At 46.3% G+C, this 18,802-nt stretch overlaps 1 protein-coding gene across 1 annotated transcript in view; it reads left to right on the forward strand.

Annotated features, from left to right (window-relative positions):
- LOC144943457 (disco-interacting protein 2 homolog C-like) overlaps positions 1-18,302 on the forward strand; it is a 96,693-nt gene extending 78,391 nt beyond the window's left edge. Inside the window, exons 32-38 of the mRNA XM_078870893.1 lie at positions 1,837-2,007; positions 5,426-5,487; positions 5,956-6,013; positions 7,016-7,090; positions 8,841-9,015; positions 10,545-10,668; positions 13,503-18,302. Of these exons, the coding sequence (XP_078727019.1) occupies positions 1,837-2,007; positions 5,426-5,487; positions 5,956-6,013; positions 7,016-7,090; positions 8,841-9,015; positions 10,545-10,668; positions 13,503-13,755 (918 nt within the window). The 3' untranslated portion in view covers positions 13,756-18,302. The remainder of the gene's footprint in view (positions 1-1,836; positions 2,008-5,425; positions 5,488-5,955; positions 6,014-7,015; positions 7,091-8,840; positions 9,016-10,544; positions 10,669-13,502) is intronic.
- The last annotated feature ends 500 nt before the right edge of the window (positions 18,303-18,802 follow it).

Below are 18,802 nucleotides of genomic sequence, written 5' to 3' on the forward strand. Positions count from 1 at the left end.
TGAGATTCTGTTGTGCATATTTGCTTTTTTCTAAGTGGAATCCAAGTGACTCGTTATGTGTGGCTGGTGATATATGTCTGGATACGAATGAACAGTGTCCGTTTCTGCCTAGGCGACGGCATAAGTTGTAATCTAGATTTTAAGTTTTCGTGACTGCAGGTGTAAGTTGTGTTTAAGGTGACATGAAAACAGGTGAACAGGTGGCCATCGCGAGTAGGCTACCACGTCCCACCCAAGTCGGCGCTACGTGCGTTGTGGAGGTTTATTTAAACACCCTTCAAACCGCCCCTTTCGGCTTGCATTGGTGAAGGCAGGGAGCATAGACGCACAGAGAACTCTGCGGCTATTGATCCTTTCGGGCAATGCCTTCTGCTGCTCCCCACGTGTTCCCACAGCCTGTAACAACCAGACGGTGCGAGGTGAACGGCTTTGCTAAGCTCCGCGTAGCTTCCCAAGATCTGACGAAATGGAATCTGTTTTGGGCGATTTGGTGAAAAGTACAGAATCCATGGCGAGCACCTTCTTATAGACGTGAACTTTAATTGTGGACATTGAAGGCCCGGTGGAATTATTTGCAGGGAGTGGTCATTGTGCGTGCAGGTATTATGGCCTAAATACAAATTAAAAAATAATGTGAAGACTATGATATATACTCAATAGCCTTTCACACGGTTAAATAAGAGACTTTGACAAATCAAATATAAGGTTATGGATTTAAAAATTAAATGCTAGGAGGGGCGTCGGGTTATTATTGAACTGTGCTATTCGAGCTGTTGATGTTGCCAGATGGGCCTCTTGAGAATAACCGCCTTCAAGGGAACTATTTGAAACAAAATGTAATCGAATTAGCATACGGCGTCTCGCAACCATCACGTTAATTATAGTGTTTGTTGCAGTTGTTTTATATCAATGACTCGACCGACAACAATAATAGTTTATTCTATAATTGCTTTACAGATTTGAACCTAAGCTCTGGGACAAGTCGCGTGAAAAAAAAACGTTTTAATGGTGTGAACTATCCTAAAATATACTAATTAAAACAATGACAGTTTAGTTCTAGTTAGAATGTTGATTGTTCGAGAAAAGCTTAGTAATACTTAAATAATGTTCGGTTTCACCACCAAACAATAGCATTCAGGTAACAAAAAATTGTTTGAAAATGTCTCTTAATATTACAATACTCAAACTGAAGGACATTGCTTTAGTCGTTTTGGTTGTGTTATTATAGTTTAATGGTTTTTTTCTTTATTGATGAACATTTTGACTCTGCTGCTATTATGTAATTTGAATACATTTTTACTGTACCACTTCAGGACCCTGGTCTTAGAAAAATGCACTTTTAATTTCTAAATGTACATTTTAGTACAGCCGTTTTGTCAATCCACTCCTGGATGAGGACTCTCCGCTAGGTCCTTGGAGTTACTTTACCATACTACCCCATGCTCGTCTTTGTGAGTTGAAGGCGGGTAACATAGATTTGGTGGCATAGAAGTACAGCACAACGATCGATTATGCTCCACTGCCCTCTGTTGCCCCACCTTGCATGTCCGATGACGACCTGTTTGTGCACACTTGATCACCCATCCAAGCATTATGCAGGGCTCAACCCGCCGTAGCATCCATGCTCTAATGTGTTTTAGTCCTCACTTAGTTATTGGTAAAGTTGCCTAACACGGTGGGCCTGTTCTTGTTAACGCTGTGTGTGTGTTGGCGCGGTGTGGTATGGCGTGGCGTGTGGTGCTCTTTGTACATGGTGTTGTATGGCACGGTGTGGTGTGTGGTGTGATGCGTTGCCGTGGTGCGGCTCGGCGTGCGGTGGTGCTTCCGGTGTTGCAGGCCCGCGGGGTGAACCTGTCGGGCGTGCGCACGTGTGTGGTCGTGGCGGAGGAGCGGCCCCGCATCGCGCTCGCTACCTCCTTCTCCAAGCTCTTCAAGGACCTGGGGCTCTCCCTCCGAGCCGTGGGGGCCACCTTCGGCTGCCGGGTCAACCTTGCCATCTGCCTGCAGGTGAGCGGCGGCGGAGTCGGCGTCGTCCTCTTCGTCGTCATCATAATAATCGACAGCTCTGATCTATCTGCTGGATGAAGGTCTCCCATCTCTCACGGTCTCGCAATGCAACGGTCCACCGAGCATCTGCAATCGCGCGTATTTCATCACTCCGTTTATGCATTGGACGCCCTCTAGGGCATGTTCTCTCCTTTGAATGTTACTCTGTTATTCGTCTCGACCACCAGGGTCATCCCTTCTCAACGTGTTCTGCACAAGCCCACTTTTAAAAATTCCTGGCATAGCCATTGGACCCTTAATAATCGACATGCATCTTGCCAGGAGGCACTATGGTTTAGAGCATTCAACCCAAAATGTTAATGCCTGCAAGTTCAAATGCTGGTCGAGGTTCAATTCTGCATATAATCCTGAATAAGGCCTTATGAGTGAGTATCACTCTCTGGAAAGACATTAGTTGCTCATACTATGCACAGACTGGCCAATCACTGTGAGAATGTGGAATTTTTGCCTCTGGTTTATCCATCAACGGAGATGATTGTTGTGCCATTGAGGAGAGAGAGACTTGGTAGTTTAAAAACTCAATCTTTACAGAAGAGAGCCTCAATGAGTCTTGGGAATCTTCGAAAAGGGTCCTATTTGTAATGTTTGATCATTGTTCATGATAGCAGAGCAGCCAGAAAAACTGAAAAAAACCCATACATTTGAGAGGCGCTAGCACTTTCAATTATGTAGAGTGCGTATTAGTAGCCAACTTGCTGTGCTGTCACCTCAAAGTAGTCATGCAGGTTTAGTGTCTCCTGTTTCTTGACAATGATTTGTACGATGTATGTTGAACTTCTTTCGCACCGTACGTAGCCAACCGTGCTAATCGGAGGTGCGGGGCAGGACGGCAAACGAAACTCAAAGCAGTTGTAAAGAAATTCGTTTTCAGTCTAAACAAAGAATAATTTTCAATCTTCAATCTGATCCACCAACCCCACATCTGATGGGCCAGGTTGCAGGCAAGCGACGTCGTGCCCAGCACAGCCGGCAACTCCCCCGAGTCATAAAGCCATAAAAAAAAAAAAATTCAAAGTAATTATTCTAAAATAAAACATCTCGTGGTACGGAAGCAACTGGGTGGCCAAGGTGCACCATTCGCCTCGTGAGGTATGCTGTGTTGCTGTTGCACAACGTATATATAGAAGCATATTTTTCAGCTGAACACCAGTACAATTGAGAGAGCGATCGAATTTATATTCTGAGGTGCATTTCTGAGTGAGAAAGGGGAAGCAGGTGGTGGCTATGGGTGCTTAAGCCTGAAAACAAGGCAATACGTTCGAGGCCATAACGCTGTTTCTCACATTAACCAAGAGAGTGAAAAGGAATAAGCATCGCACTTCCCCGGGCCTCGGAAGAGTTTCTCTCGCTGGGAGTTTAATGGCCTCTGCTCAGTCGCCAAAACCAATTATAATAAGTAAGTAAATATAAATCAATGGGCCAAAGGTAAAGAGCACAGGCAATTTTCGCTGCTGCCATTCCTCAGCATGACGTACAACCTCTGGATTGAGGAAAACTCTGCCTTCTCTGCCGAAGTCCAGTCAATTAGGCAAGCCGGGCCCTCCTAGCTCACACTCCATTGACTTCGGCTCTGGTGTGCACCTTAAGCCAAGACGGTGGGAAGTTGGGGTAGGTGGACTTGTGAACTGTCAGGTGCAAGCATCTGTGCGCTCCTGACGCCTCTAAACCAGGGATGGGACACCGATGGCCCTCGAATTATTTTCACGAATCCCGTGGCCACATGTGGCCTCCCATTTTAAAACCGTATTTATCAGCCGTGCCAGTCGGGTTCTAGAGGGAAATACCTTTGACCTGGCACCGTTGTTTTTTTAGCATTATTATAATTTTAGCACGCTCAGTCCCTTCTGTCACTGCAAATGACTCCTGCAGTGACAGAAGTGGCCATGTTGTGCGCGTGTCAATGTGTGCTTTGCCCACGGTGTGTAAACATTGCCACTGGGGAGACAAAGGCGGTCGGGCGTGGTGCTGGCCACCCACCCCCTCGTGTACCGTTCCGGCCTTCATAGGTGCTCGCTAACAGCACTTGCCCCTACAGTCTGTTAAGGCTATACGGGGGATCTTTGTATCTTTGTTTGCCCACTAAAGGCATTTGAATGCTCGATTCTACCCTCAATAAGGAAAGAGTCATCCAACCCTCCCCCCCCCCCCCCCCCCGGTCTCAACCAATTCAGGCGGTGGAATCACTTGGCTTCATATGGCAGAACATGAATGTGTTTGTTGGGAATACCCGATGTGATTAGAACCTCGCAGCAGCAGCAGCAGGTGTTCAGTACCATTTAAGACGGCGCCATATATTTTTTTTCATGTCGGTGAGTTTCTCTCAAGGTTTTTTAAATGCCTGCCAAATCCCATTTGTGAGTGATTGGTTGAAGGGCTTGTTCTTACGGATGCGCTTCCCTACCTCTTGTTAAACGCTTTTGGTTAGAGTGCTTTAAAATGTTCCTTTGTTGCTCGAAGAGGAGTTGCAGCAGTTCAGCGCTTGAATTTATGCACCAGTTCAATACTGCTGATGTCTTTTTGAACACCTGGTTGGCACGAAAGGATGCATTTTTTTAGAGCAGGTGTTTAGTTTAACCTTGACTCGTGCGTGCATTTTTCTGCTTCAAAGAGCTTCGCTGAGTGTTTCTAATGCTCATCATGTCTAAGATACCAGCTCTGAATAATGATCACGTAAAAATAGCCCTTTGTTGTGTCTCCTTCATTCAACGAAACGGTTTTGTAAGTTGTCAAAGAGAAAGGAACTTTTAAAACATATTATCCTGATGATTTCCTTTGCATTGCCATTAATAGACTTTGCTGTCTTATAAATATTGGCCTGGGTAAAGCAAAGACCTTAACTTTGGGACTAATTGCATTCGGCAGCATTTTTACCACCAAATTGCTGAATATTTTGGTGAAATCGGTGAATGTGTCCAATTGCAGCCATTATGCTCATTAATCTGAGTAAAAGCCACTTGCCTAATGACAGAATTTTCTCAAAATAGATGTTTTAAAAATATAATGTGATGAACATCTTGCGACAGGGTGTAAAGTAAACATTGCAGAGTGCCTTTGATCTGGCTGGTAAACACAGACGTGCCACTTAAAATAGCAGACCTTCACTAAAATCTCACGGTCTTGTGTCTTGTTGTAGTCTTCTACAAGCCCCGGCGGTGGTGTGTTGTAGGCAACAAAGCCATATTCTGTTTTATTGTTTACCGGCTCTTTAATGCACAGTTCCAAAGCAGACCTCTGCAAATTGTAAAGATGACTGATTGAGTCAATATCCAATAACATGTGTAATGGAAATTGCTTCCCGCCCCTGCCTCCTGACTTTAACAACGGAACGGGTCAATAATTTATTTTTTCTTTATTTCAGGGCACATCTGGTCCTGACCCAACCACGGTCTACGTCGATATGAGAGCTTTAAGAAATGACAGGTATGGCTGCAGCGCTCTATTGCGTTAATCTATTACAACTGCACAAATAAATACCCTCTGGGAGATTATCCGTGACTAGGAATGAATTATTAAGCAGCCTCGCCAAAGTCCAATTTTTGTGTCTTGCGAGGTTCAACTTTTTTTTAAGTGACATGTAGATTTAGAGCCCCTTTCTTGATGGCAGCCGGCACTGTTAAGCCCCTTTGATTAAAAAATGAAAAAAATTGGACCCAAAACACAGCTAGGGAGTTTCTAGACTGTGCATCTCCATTCTGGCCAAGTAAATCAAATGAGAGTGCTTTCGGAAAGCCTGCTTTTGTGTATCTGCCCAAAACTCTAAATCAGGGCTGTCTGGCCATTACTACCTAATTCAGTAATCTCCGCTGGCAGTACGTCAGAGGACAGACTGGTGCTTGTTTTGATTTCTGGCACTGCTTTTTTATTAATAGCGCGCCGATTTACTTTCAGGGTGCGTCTGGTGGAAAAAGGTTCGCCACACAGCTTGCCCCTAATGGAGTCTGGAAAGGTGGGATCATGCTTATCCATTATGCATGCCGTCCATAGTAAGGCCACGCTGTCACATATCTAAAACATAGCACAGGTAACTTTAATGTGCAGTTATATATATCTTATCTCGCTTCCAAAAAAGGCACTTTAGAATTTACATTGGTTTCATGCGGTCTTATTTTCTGCTCGTTTCAGGTGTTTTTAAGCAGTGGTTCGCAAAAAAAATGTGTACATTAAATTTTGATTTAAAGCTTTCGTGACTGCATGGATTCATATTCTTGGTTCTTTCGGTAAAGTCACGTAGAAGGGAAATAATAAAATTATATAAAATATAAAACAATCAAAATTTTCACGACGTTTTGACTGTAACACAAGCAATCGTCATCAGGTGTGAAATCCACAGCAAGAATTTGTTTTTCAAATTTTCTTGCTGTGGATTTCGCACCTGATGATGATTGCTTGTGTTGCAGTCGAAACGTCGTTAGAATTTTTATTGCGTTATATATATTTTATATTTTATTTCAATGTTATTTTATTATTTCCCTTCTACGTGACTTTACCGAAAGAACCAAGAAAAATGTGTACATTGTTAAAATGGAAAAGGAAATAACCGCTTTATTTTTTAATGTCCCGTGTAATGCACAAACACATTTTTTCATGGTTGTAAATGGTTGCAATAATAACCGGAGGTCACGGTTTAAGTAATATTCGCAATTTCCGCGTTACGTATTAATGCAGTTATTAGTCCAAATGACCGGCAGCATCGATTCAGCCAGGACTAGTTAGGGAGGTCACGTCACTCGCGGCCGATAATGTTAATTAACTGATTGATAATGTTCATCGTCGTTTTCACCTTAATTGTATCGGACAGAACCTGCCTTGAGCCCCTCGATCTGTGCCGAGCCAGCACTAAATGTGGAACTGGGCGGGGGGAGTTGGGGGTGGTGGGGAGGGCGGGTGTCCTTTGTGAACTGTGGAGGGTTTTTGCATACGAGGGTGATTTTTATTTTTATTTGCGCAGATCTTACCTGGAGTACGCGTGATGATCGTGAACCCAGAATCCCTTGGGCCACTGGGAGATTCGGATCTGGGAGAGGTAAGACTTCATCTTCTTGGTTCTTTCGGTAAAGTCACGTAGAAGGGAAGTAATAAAATAATAAAAATAAAACATAATTAAATAATTCTCACGACGTTTCGGCCACAACGCAAGCAGCCGTCCTCAGGTGAAAACCAGGTCTGTCGAGGCGACAGCATCTGAATGAAACAGCACACGTGCTTGGAGCATTTATTTAAGCTGGGTTGGAAGGGGGGGGGAAAGGTAAGACTTCATTTGAAATGTTTTTTTTTTCATTTTTACGACAGAAGGCCTGATAATCTCAAGATGTTTGCGGGAGAGTCCTGCATTGGGATGCTTGGTCAAATCCCATTAGTTAGTGTTTTGGCATGTGTGAGGTAAACCGGATTACCCGGAGAAAACCCACATACACAAGGGGGGGGGGGTGAGACTCAAAGCTCTGCACAGATACGTTCAAGAAAACATTCCTGTACCGCTATCTCCCTCGCCACCTTGCCGGCCAAGCCTACAAGACATCGTAATCCCAGGCAGTCTCCCATATAAATACTAAACCAGCCTCAACCCTGCATAATTTATCATTGTTTCTGCCTCCGCGTACAAGCAGTCGCTAAAATAACAAGAAGTTGTTCCTTTTTTAATGCGGGTATAAATATCTTAAACAAGAGCATTCGGCTACATTTGAGCACCATCCTTTTGTTCCTTGTGGAAAGAAACTCGTATTTTTTTATATCATTGGAAAATTCTATTTCTTTTTTTTTAGTTTGATGTCGCTATTGTGCTGTTCTTGTTGTTAACGTTTCTGTGAATACGGTTAGTACGTCTCTCATACATGCTGCCGTGCGTGGTATTGAATTGTCTACATTGCAATTGGACCGTTTGGCAGTCGCCCAAGACTTTTGCGGTCCAGTTCATATCTCGCTTGTCCGAGTCAATCAGCTATCCCACAGTACGTGTGACAGGGGGCGCTATCCAGCTATGAGGCCAACAGCCTCGATTGATCTCGACAATTTGCGCACCAGCAGACCCGAGTACGCAATGTCATTTCAATTTACAGAGCGTAGGAAAATATGGAATCTTGCGAAAATATAAATTTGCGCAATGGAGAGATAGGAGACTGCAGCTCATAGATGGGAGAGGGTGATAGAGTAAAATATGGTTGAATGCATTTAAAGAGCGGCAAGAAAATCTTAGGCAGAGAACAAAAGGAAAATCTTCAGCCTGGATTTGGACAGGTTTAGATATGGCTGGGTTTGATGGATTTTCAGACGGATGAGAGGATGAGGAGTTGGAATAACAGATCCATGGGGGAATCTGCGCAGAAGGGGGGGAGTAACCTTCCATTGAGCGGAGGTTGAGTGGGGGGTTTCTACAGAAGGCGGCCTGGGTTACTGGAGTGCAGCGCACATGAAGGGGAGTAGATGGAGATGAGAAACAAGCAGCGTGTCCAAAGACAATCTGAAAGATAGTAAGGACGATTTTGCAGTAAATTAAAATACACACACGATCAGGACTCTCCACACCCCCGATATACATACATACAGGATCTCCACATGCCTCCGTACCTCCGAGTAGCACGGTTGGCTACATACAGTGCGAAATAAGTTCAACATACATACACACACGTGTTTGCATCATCACCGTAAACCACAAGTCGTATCTCACTGCTGTACACGCAAACCCTTATGAGTGACCCACGGTTCACCGAGTTCGCTCGTGTCATGCGTTTTGCCCCGTCGACCCTCGCCTGCTTTTGCTCCACTCTTGCCGACAGATATGGGTTCAGAGCCCGCACGGGGCGAGCGGGTACCACTCATTCGTGGGCGACGCCTCGCTCATCGCGGGTCACTTCGACGGGCGGCTCAGGGTGGGCGACACCCATGCCGTGTGGGCCCGCACCGGCTACCTGGGCTTCTTGCGACGCACGGACCTCACCGACGCAAACGGAGGTTCGCTCCCTGACGCCTGGGGTCGCTTGCTCCCGTGTGGTTTTGTCGAATTTCGCACAGCAATTTTTTTATACTTCCAATGTGTTTTCTTCCCTGGGCAATAAGGAATTGTTTTGAAAAGCTATTACCATAGCGCAGCGTAACAATTTCAAAATTGCCGTTATTATCGGCGTAAATTAAACAACGTGCTATTCGATCTCACACACGAAAAGCAAACCAGTGACCAACATAGCACAAGGGCATTTAAAGCCCTCCGGAATTTCAGTCAACCAAGAATAAATTTAACCCATGCAACTACAACACCAAATTCACAAATATCCTGGGGAGTATGGGAATTGTAATTGGGGAACTTTTTTTTTTTTCCCTGGGAGAAAAAGACTGACACAGGTTCATCATTGCTGAATAAATTATGAGGCCTCGCAAGGTCTCCGTTCAATAACGATCGCAGCAGGGACTAAGTGTGTGGTTTTCTTTTTTTTTACCAAACCGCTTAGAATGCGATCGTCGTTCTTAGTAATGAACGAATTAATGAATAAATTAATGCCCCCTTCCCCGTGTAAAAAGTCCGCGTTCCCGCTCGCACATTCCCTGTGTAATAGAGTTCACGACTCTTGGACGCCGGAGTTGGAGGCACACGGGTTTTATTCACACAGCACGGTTCTGGCATACAACACTAGAGGGGGTGTCGGCCCCCTCACCCGGCTAGCTGGGGATACACGCGCTAGCTACTTCCTAGCCTGCCTCCTAGTCCTCCTCTAACGGGCTAGGGGAGGCTATCTGGCCCGACACTGGTAAGTCGGGCCCGGTACCCTGAGTCCCAGACCAGCGCTGACAAGAGCACCGGCTCTGGATCTCGGGACCACGCCGCTGGCTCGGTCCTGTTCGGCCCTGATAAGGACGGCGAACCAGGGGAGTCCAGGGCTCTAGCTAAGACGTCTTCAGTCTTCACTGGTTAGCTTAACAAGAACCCCGAGCCCTCCGCTACATCCCCTTTTATACCCAACCCCCCGCTGAGGGGTGGGGCCCCCCCGGGGAGCCTGGCGCGGACGTCGTAGAGAGCACCTCCCCGTGCACTCACGTAGCCCCGCCCACTGTGTTTGTTTGCCATAAGCTGCCATGCATAACGGGCTCTCTCTCTAACACCCCTACATCTGTGTAAGGGGGGCAGTAAGCCCATTTTTCCCCCCTTTGCCCCAACCCAATGAACACTGTGTTTGGGCTTCTGCTCCACTGAATTTCTGTGCCGCCATTCCCTCGTTACTGCTCGCATTTCTGTGCCGGGCTCCTGTCAAAAAAAAAAAACCCCGCAATGAATGAGAAGAGAACGAGTGGCCAAGGTCGATGGCAGTGATGTACGTACTTAAGTATGTATGTACGTCAAACTTTTTTCGCACCACTACGTACGTAGCCAACCGTGCTAATCGGAGGTGCGGAGAAAGCAAACTGAACACAAAGAACTGCTTTTAATGAATTGCTTTTTGTCTGGTTGGGTTTTCGTCGACCGACGTTTTTGCGAAACCGCCTTTCAGAGCGTCACGACGCGCTGTACGTGGTGGGCTCGCTGGAGGAGGCCATGGAGCTACGCGGAATGCGCTACCACCCCGTGGACATTGAGGCCTCCGTGCTGCGAGCTCACAAGAGCATCACCGAGTGGTGAGGCACGCCGCGGCTATCGCGACTCCCCCCCCCCCCCCCCCCCCCCTGTGATCGCTCGCACCCAATGGCCATGGCTGACCGGGAGCAATTTTCTGGCATTTGTTGCCAGAAGTCACCGCTGGTTATAGTTGCCGCAATGTTTTATGTTACGTGCAATTGGTTGCAAAAATCTGGACGAATTGCTATGGCCACTCCCCCTATTGAGCAACTTGGATGACAACGGCCATATCAGATTACAGATATAGGTCACATGACTTCCCAAGGTTGTGTGCCCTGTAAAACCAATTATTCTTAATAATATCACGATGTTAAAAAAATCTCTTTTCATTGCATAGATGGAACTATGCAATCGTCATAACATTTTACTTTTGTGTATAATGGCTCTAACTCTAAGATGCAGCCCTGGGTCCAAAATATTATATCTTTGGTATATATTTTACAGGCTCTTGCTTGACCTTATACAAGACATTTAACATTTATTCACATAAAGGGATCAATAAGGGATCTTTTCTTAGCAAATATATCATATTGCTTGTGCAGATCTTCAGAACAGTGTAGAGTATTTCAAGACTGCATCAATATTTCGGAGAGCGAGTGCTGTTTCACGTACAACCTGCGGATATTTTCTGCTTAGATGCCGAGGTACAGTGATTCTCCGCTCCGGCAGACTGGGGTTCAACTCCTGGTGTTGCGCATTAGTGGCAAGTGTGCTGCAAATCGTCCCTGGGTCCCCCATCTATAATTGGCTCAGTCATAAAACACAATCCTGCGGAGGGAGCTGGTAGGAACGTTGGGTTGCTCGGTCAATGGCCAGGGTCAACGGCGGCGTGGTGTATTCCGCAAATATGCCCGACTGTGAGGGCGGGCACAAGAGCCGGCGTGAGTAGGTGAAACGTTGAGTTTTGTAAGGGCACCACGGGGTGACCAGCTCCTCCCCACTCAACCCCACCCCTCCCACCCCTCACCCAGCCCCACCCTCCCCACCCAGCCCCTCCCCACCCAGCCCCTCCCCACCCAGCCCCTCCCCATCTAGCCCCTCCCCACCCTCCCCTCGGCACCCAGCCCCACCCTCCCCACCCTCCCCTCCCCACCCAGCCCCTCCCTGCACGACGGACGGACTGACACAATAATCCCCTGTGGGCTGGTGTAACCAGGAGGTTCCTACCAGTATGAATATGTGGCACAGTGTGTAGCTGTCAACGTCGCTAATGGTGGATCTCAGGTGTGGTGATAGCCACACCGCCACCACTCCCGTTCCCCCTTCCTGTGCGGCGCTGCCTGTAACGAATGGGTGCTCGCCAACGACAATGGGGCCCCTTCTTCAGTCCGTGAACTTGATTCACGTGCACACCAAACGTCTTGGACGGTTGCAGTTACTTGCAGTGGTGTTTGTAGGCGCTTGGGAGACACTTTAATGGCAAATATTAAACTCACTGCTTTTGCATCTCACTTAATTTACCACGGGAGAAAAGAGCTAAAAGTTACATGCACACGAAAAACAATGGAAGAAGTTCAACTGCATCCAATTTCATTACACTGACCTTCAGAAAAGCAACTTGCCTGTGAAAACTGAGGAATAAAAACTAATTAATGACTGGCTGAGCATTTTTAAAAATTTGTATGAAAACGACTATTTTAAATTATAGCTACACTTGCATTGGCACAAAGCTCCAGGTTACAAGCAAAGCTGAGCTCATCCCCATACTGGTACTGTTTGATAACAAAGGTCTTAAGGGTTTTAAAAGGCCCTATTTAATTAAAAACGTATTGCTGCTGAAACCCAAAAATTTGCGTCATTAATAAAACGCATTAAGCAAGCACTATAACGCTGTACATCGGCCAAGCCAATCAACATTGTACCTTGTGCGTAGATTCGCTCTGCTTAATTAATAAAAAAAAAAAATCTGTTCCATGGATGAGCGATTTCAAGGATGTTAAGTGCGCACTCACCCATGCCATTCAAAAGACAATGACAAAAATCCCCCGTGTAGTCTTTAACAGACTGTTGGGGCAAGTGCTGTTAGCGAGTAGCACCTATGAAGGCTGGAACAGCACACGAGGGGATGGGTGGCCAGCACCACACCCGGCTGCCTTTGTCTACCTAGTGGCAATTATTACAAATCGCACAAGATACTCATTTTAGGCTGAGTCGACCTAGGAGAGGCCCAGGACTGGTTCAGATAATTGTCACTGGTGTTGGCCATGAGCAGGAATTGAACTTGGCATGCCGGGTTTGTAGCGCAGTGCGTTAGCCGCTACACTACCGCTCCCCATCCACTTACACACTCGCGCACCTCGTACGCACCTGCCTTCACATCCATCTGCACATCCACCCACGCACCTATGCACTCAACCACTTACATACCCACGTATTTATCCGTGAACCCACCGACCTACTCGTGTCGCTATCAAAGCACCTACCCACATATAAAACTGCACGCTTGCCCGGCGATGTTTGCACAAACTCGCCCACATACTCACCCACACAACTATCCACCCACTCCTCTTCTTGGTTCTTTCGGTAAAGTCACGTAGAAGGGAGGTAATCAAATAATAAAAATAAAACATAATAAAATATTATAAATAATAAAAATAAAACATAATAAAATATTTTATTATGTTTATTTTTATAATTCTATTACCTCCCTTCTGCGTGACTTTACCGAAAGAACCAAGAAGAGGAATCCCTGCAGTCACGAAAGCTTTAAATCGAAATTTTATCCACCCACTCATTGCGCCTGCGTGCACACCCACAAACTCATCCCACACATCCGTCTACTCACCCGTGTACCAATTCTGCCCCCCTCCCCCCCCCCCCACAATTCTCACAGTGCCGTGTTCCCCTGGAAGAACCTGCTGGTGGCCGTGGTGGAGTTTGGTGGCCCCGAGCAGGAGGCGCTGGACTTGGTGTCGCAGGTGACGGGCGCGGTGCTGGAGGAGCACTACCTGGTGGTGGGCGTGGTGGTGCTCGCCGACCCGGGCACTGTGCCCATCAACTCGCGCGGCGAGAAGCAGCGCATGCACCTGCGTGACGGCTTCCTTGACGACAAGCTCGACCCCATCTACGTCGCGTACAACATGTGAGCGAGGCGCGCGGTGCGTGGCGGGCGGAACGAAGGCGACAGACGGATGCGCCACCCCGAGAGACTTTTTTTTTTTTAGGTAAAGCGAGTGCTGGGGGGATTTAGGGAGTCTTGCCGGTTTTAATAAAAAGGTTGAAAATGATGAAGAAGGGAGGAGCGATTGGGTGGAAAACGAATTTTGCTATGGTTGGGACAGTGAAGGTATGGCCGTGGCGTGCAGGCCCACCAGGATGGCTGGGTTGGGACGGAGAGCAGTGGTGGATCGCTTGTCCCCATAAATGTTCACCGTTTGTGTTTAGTCAGTGCCACATTCACCCCATGAAGCTTTCAGAATCCCCATTGTCTCCGCTGAAATCCCTCAAAAGTCCTTGGGATGATTTCCAAAAGCTGGGCTTTAAACCGTACAGATATGCTGGTGGTCATGCTGTGCGTTTTGTCTATTTAAATACTATTATCCTTTTTTTTTAATGTTAATATTTTTCCCTGCAAAATGTCTGCTTGCACAGACCTGCGTGTGGGCTTTTAGAGTAGTGGGTCCATTGGCGCAGAAGCATAATGCACATTACAGCCACACGCCACATTGTGTACCATCGTCATACCAAACATCACAGCCACACAGCACACACGCCACACACCACGTATGACTGTTGTATAACCCAAACCACACAGCCACACTCCACATATCACCGTCACACCACCACAACAGAAATATATTTTTAAATATCATCCTCCTGTTTCCACCCATCCCCTCATCCACCACCGAACAGGATTCGTTTTGCCCTCCTCTCCTCTGGGTCGCAGTTTTGCTTTATCTCGGCAGTCATTCTACCCATAGGCAAATGCCGAGTGCTAAAATGTTCCGTATTAATTTTCACATTCATATTTCCTAATCTATCCTTGGCATTCTTTATGCATGAACCAACAGTGCGAGTAAATGCCACGGATCTGGCCAGGGATGTCGTTTAAGTTCGGTAAAGCAGCAGGGGCACCTAATCATGAGATTTAGTTCAAATCCAAGCCTGGGTTGGCTTAGACCCATCATCTACATGACCCCCCCCCCCCACTACACCCCCCCCTCTCCACGGGGCGAGTAATTAACCAGCACCACCTGGTGAGGCTGCCCCTATTTCGCGGGATGTCAACGGTGGTTGTTCTGTGGAGAGAAGAAGACTGGTCCTCACAATACTCAGACCGGTTATCGGAATGTGGAATTTCTATCGGTGGCTCAGGATCTCCAAAGGAAACATATCACCGCCAAATGTTAATTTGGAGACATGCACATTGCCATTCCTCTCTAGTTATATCTCGATGCCATTTAAAAACATTTTAATGTTGTCATTGCCAATTTTATATTCACCCCCTTACGTTCCGTTTGTCGGTGTGTTCAAAGCTCGCTGGACGGGGTCCCCCTTTTTTTCCTGGGCGGGGGTGGGGAGGGGGAGATGCGTGGGGGGGTATAAACGGCGCGATGCAGCCTGCGTGTCATCAGCCACGCGCGAGCGCATGGTTCGGTGCTTTGGCAGAGCCTCCCTGCTGAGCATCAAAAGAATGCTTTGCCACACCCTTTATGTGACCATTCCCACCGGAGGTAGAGCAATGAAGTGATGTCTCTATTTCAAAAAAGCAACAACACTCAGTCATCATCCCTGACCTCAGCGTTATACATAATTGGCCAAATGTGCCACAGAGGAGACCTTCCCTGATGAAGTCTTCACATTCATCAATCTTTTGTGCACAAAAACTCTTTGTATTTCTAGAAGAAATCATCATAATTGCTTATTAAATTTTGGATCTGAGGAGGCTATGCCCTGCTGGTGTTAGTTCAGAGTTACGTAAAAATAGATTTTCATCTTGAAGGGTATTCTATTACGTGATTTTTGTTTAGCAACTTCTGAAACCTGCTGCATTCGATCAATGCTTAGTCCATTTGGCACGTTCCCTTTTGTGGTTTAATTGCATTTTTCTGTCAATGTCATTGCGTCTGCAGTGATTGCGCTTTAACGATTGGGGCATTTTAAATTGTTTATGCGAGCGACACAAAGTGCGGAGTAAATGTTTCGCGGCAGAAGAATTCCAACGCGACAGTGCAGGGACGACTGTGATTCTACCCCCAATGCGCCTCGATCGACGTTAATGGCCATGTTTTATGCAATGACCCGCTCAGTCACTGTCCACTCCAATCCATTGGCTTCTCCAGCTGCTCGTGCCTACCAGTAAGCGCACGTGAATAGTGTCAGTGACCGTCTGATGTGCACATGGATGAGAGGTTTGCTTGGCCGTGAAAAGCTGGGTCTTCGTCGGGGTTCCATGGGGGGCAGTCGTTTCAGAATGGCTGCCTCCTGCTGTGTGCCCCGTTTGTTTTTTTGTATTTATATAGCACGCATTAAAAGCACATGCAAGAAAACTTCAGAGCTTCCTTACAACAATGAACGCTCATGGTGCAGTGCTTGCTTGGGTTAAAGCTCGGCTAGAATATTTGCATTCTTACCATCTCTCCCCTCCATGGAGTCTTTGCATCCTTCTAGGGAAATCGGCCAGGGGATGAAAGGTGTGAATTTATAATGCGATTGAATTTTACCTTTGCCCCACCGTCCCATCCCCGGTGAGGGTTACGGTGGTGAGCGTTAATGTTTGCGTGGTGAGTGTGAATGTTTGTCTGGTGAGCAGGTTAGCCTGTCCGTCTGTCTGGCCATTGCATCCACACGGTGACTATGTAAACTTGTTCCAGGCCCTGATGGCAGGGCCTAATTGTGCGTACGTAGGTAGAGCTGTCACGTTTGTGTTTTCATTACGCACTGCAGATAAAATCACGCCAACAATGGTGAATTGGAAAGCGTGGCTCGCATCACTGAATTTCATTTTGTGTTTGCGGTTTTTTTTTTTGCTCTGGAGAAACCGCGAGTGACACGAGGCACGCAAAACCGCCAGCCTGACGATTGACGCAAAAAAATACAATCTGCCAAAAGATCTGTTCGCATCTTCAGAATTGAATCAAATGTCATTAAGCAGCGCTCTGGCATCTGGTTGTTTATGCCAGTCGTGAACATCAACTTGCAATAATGTGGCTGAAATGTATTCACTGCTCGGATAATGATTCTCTGTCCAAACCTCTTGGGAGCCTTTCTTTTCTGTAATGCAACCCCCCATTAGTGTTTTTTTTCCAAATTGAACAACAACAAATTCCGGGTTTGAACTCATTTCTGCACTACCCTCAAAGACATGACACAGTCTGTCAGAGTTTCTAATGTATACACATTTCTGCATTGAGCTTCCCAGTCATACACATAAAACTGTCCTCTGTAATTCATGCGTCTCGGTGTACCGCTCTTGCCACATGGACATTTTCTTCCCCGTTACGGATTAGCAGGTCGTCCAGTGTCCCTTTATGTTTTGCATTTGGAGGCCGGGAACGTTGTGTGCGTGCGCATTAGCGTGGTGCAGCGGTGCTTGGTGTGGGATATGAGTTTTTTTTTTGCTTGATTTAGAACACCAGATGGTACGTACTTCCTTGGCAATGTTGCACTTGAAATTGTACATTGAATTTCTTTGTGAATTTGAGAACGTCTGATGACATTCTTGCACGGCTGTGCTTCCAAAAAGAGGTCAGGTGCGTGCGTGCAAGATACTTTGTCTTGTAGGCATGTCATGTGACGATTCACCCTGCTTGCCCAGTCACATTGTCACAATCAGTGACGCGATTCGAATCAAATACTAATTGTTTTTTTGTCGTGGTTTATGTCTAAAAGTTTACCATCTCATTTGTATTGTTTCGTTTTTTTTTGTCTTGCCTGTACATTTTTTGTTTCCCTGCTCCATTAGTTTCAATGTGACATCATATCCCTTGCATTGAATTATTATAAATAATCAAATCTCACCTGCACGATTTGCCGCTTTTATCGTGAGCGTAAAAATATTTTTATGCGATGAATCATTGTGCTGAGTGCCTTTAGATATTCAGAGGTGGGGGGGGGGTAAAGTTTAAAAGCATTGAAAAATAATTTCTTTAACAAAATGATGGCAAGGTCATCTGTTCAGTCGTGACCAAATGAGCACTGCTTGCTGCAAATGTGTACTCTTACCATTTGAATCCATTGCTTTGTGGTGACATCTACAGAGTTTATTAACACTCTATGATGTTACATCTCTAGGTTAACAGCAAAATATTATTAAAACGTCTGCTTCAAGTTTTCAGAGAGCATTCGCTCGTCGGCGTCGATAAAGGCTGCTCGTAAACTTGGACCAGACGGCAACCTTTCTTGGGTAACGGCTCCAACAGCCTTCTAATCTCACATCTCTGTCCTAGATACGCTAGTTCCCGGCGATGTAGCCTGGGGTAGGGAGAGGAGGCGAGAGGGGTGGTTTGGTTGAAGGCGCGGAATAATATCAGCAAACTTTGCCCTTAATGGGTGGTTGCATTCTGACGAAAGAGCCGTTGACGTGCAGAGGCATTAATGCACGCGTACAATTCACGTGGTGCGCGCGCGCGCATAAAATAACGTGCAACTTAGTGAACATTATCAACGTTAAATTATGAAGGGTTTTTTTTGGGGGGGGAGGGGGGGTGGGGTGGGGGAAGCTTTATCGAACATGGACTATATGCAACGTCGTTTCTTTTAAGTTTGTGCCATGGTGACGTTTCATCACAACCACGCATTTTGTTGGAAGTGCGAGGGGAGGTCGGAAAGTATTGCGTAATTATTAATGTTTTAATACCTGCAAACTTTATTTCATTGTAATGTGATGTGTCGTTCATATGTAATTATTGGGCCATAAGAAAAGTGTGCTGGTATCGCAGGCAGTAGGGTGGTCTGATGACAAGTTCAAATCCTTGTCAGGTTTTACTAATCCCATGATGATGATGATCATCTCTCATGCGTCAATAAAACGACACCACAATGTGAGGTGTAAAAGTAAAAAAGCTCCCCCCCCCCCCCCCCCCCCCGTCTTTTGGCAATACTGTCATAAATGTAGGGCTTACGAATTTACAGGGTTTGGTTGAATAAATGTTACCTTAAATGATTTTTGAATAATTTTGACCACCCCCTCGG

The sequence above is a fragment of the Lampetra fluviatilis genome, chromosome 31, assembly GCF_964198595.1.
Source record: "Lampetra fluviatilis chromosome 31, kcLamFluv1.1, whole genome shotgun sequence".
Lineage (NCBI taxonomy): Eukaryota > Metazoa > Chordata > Hyperoartia > Petromyzontiformes > Petromyzontidae > Lampetra > Lampetra fluviatilis.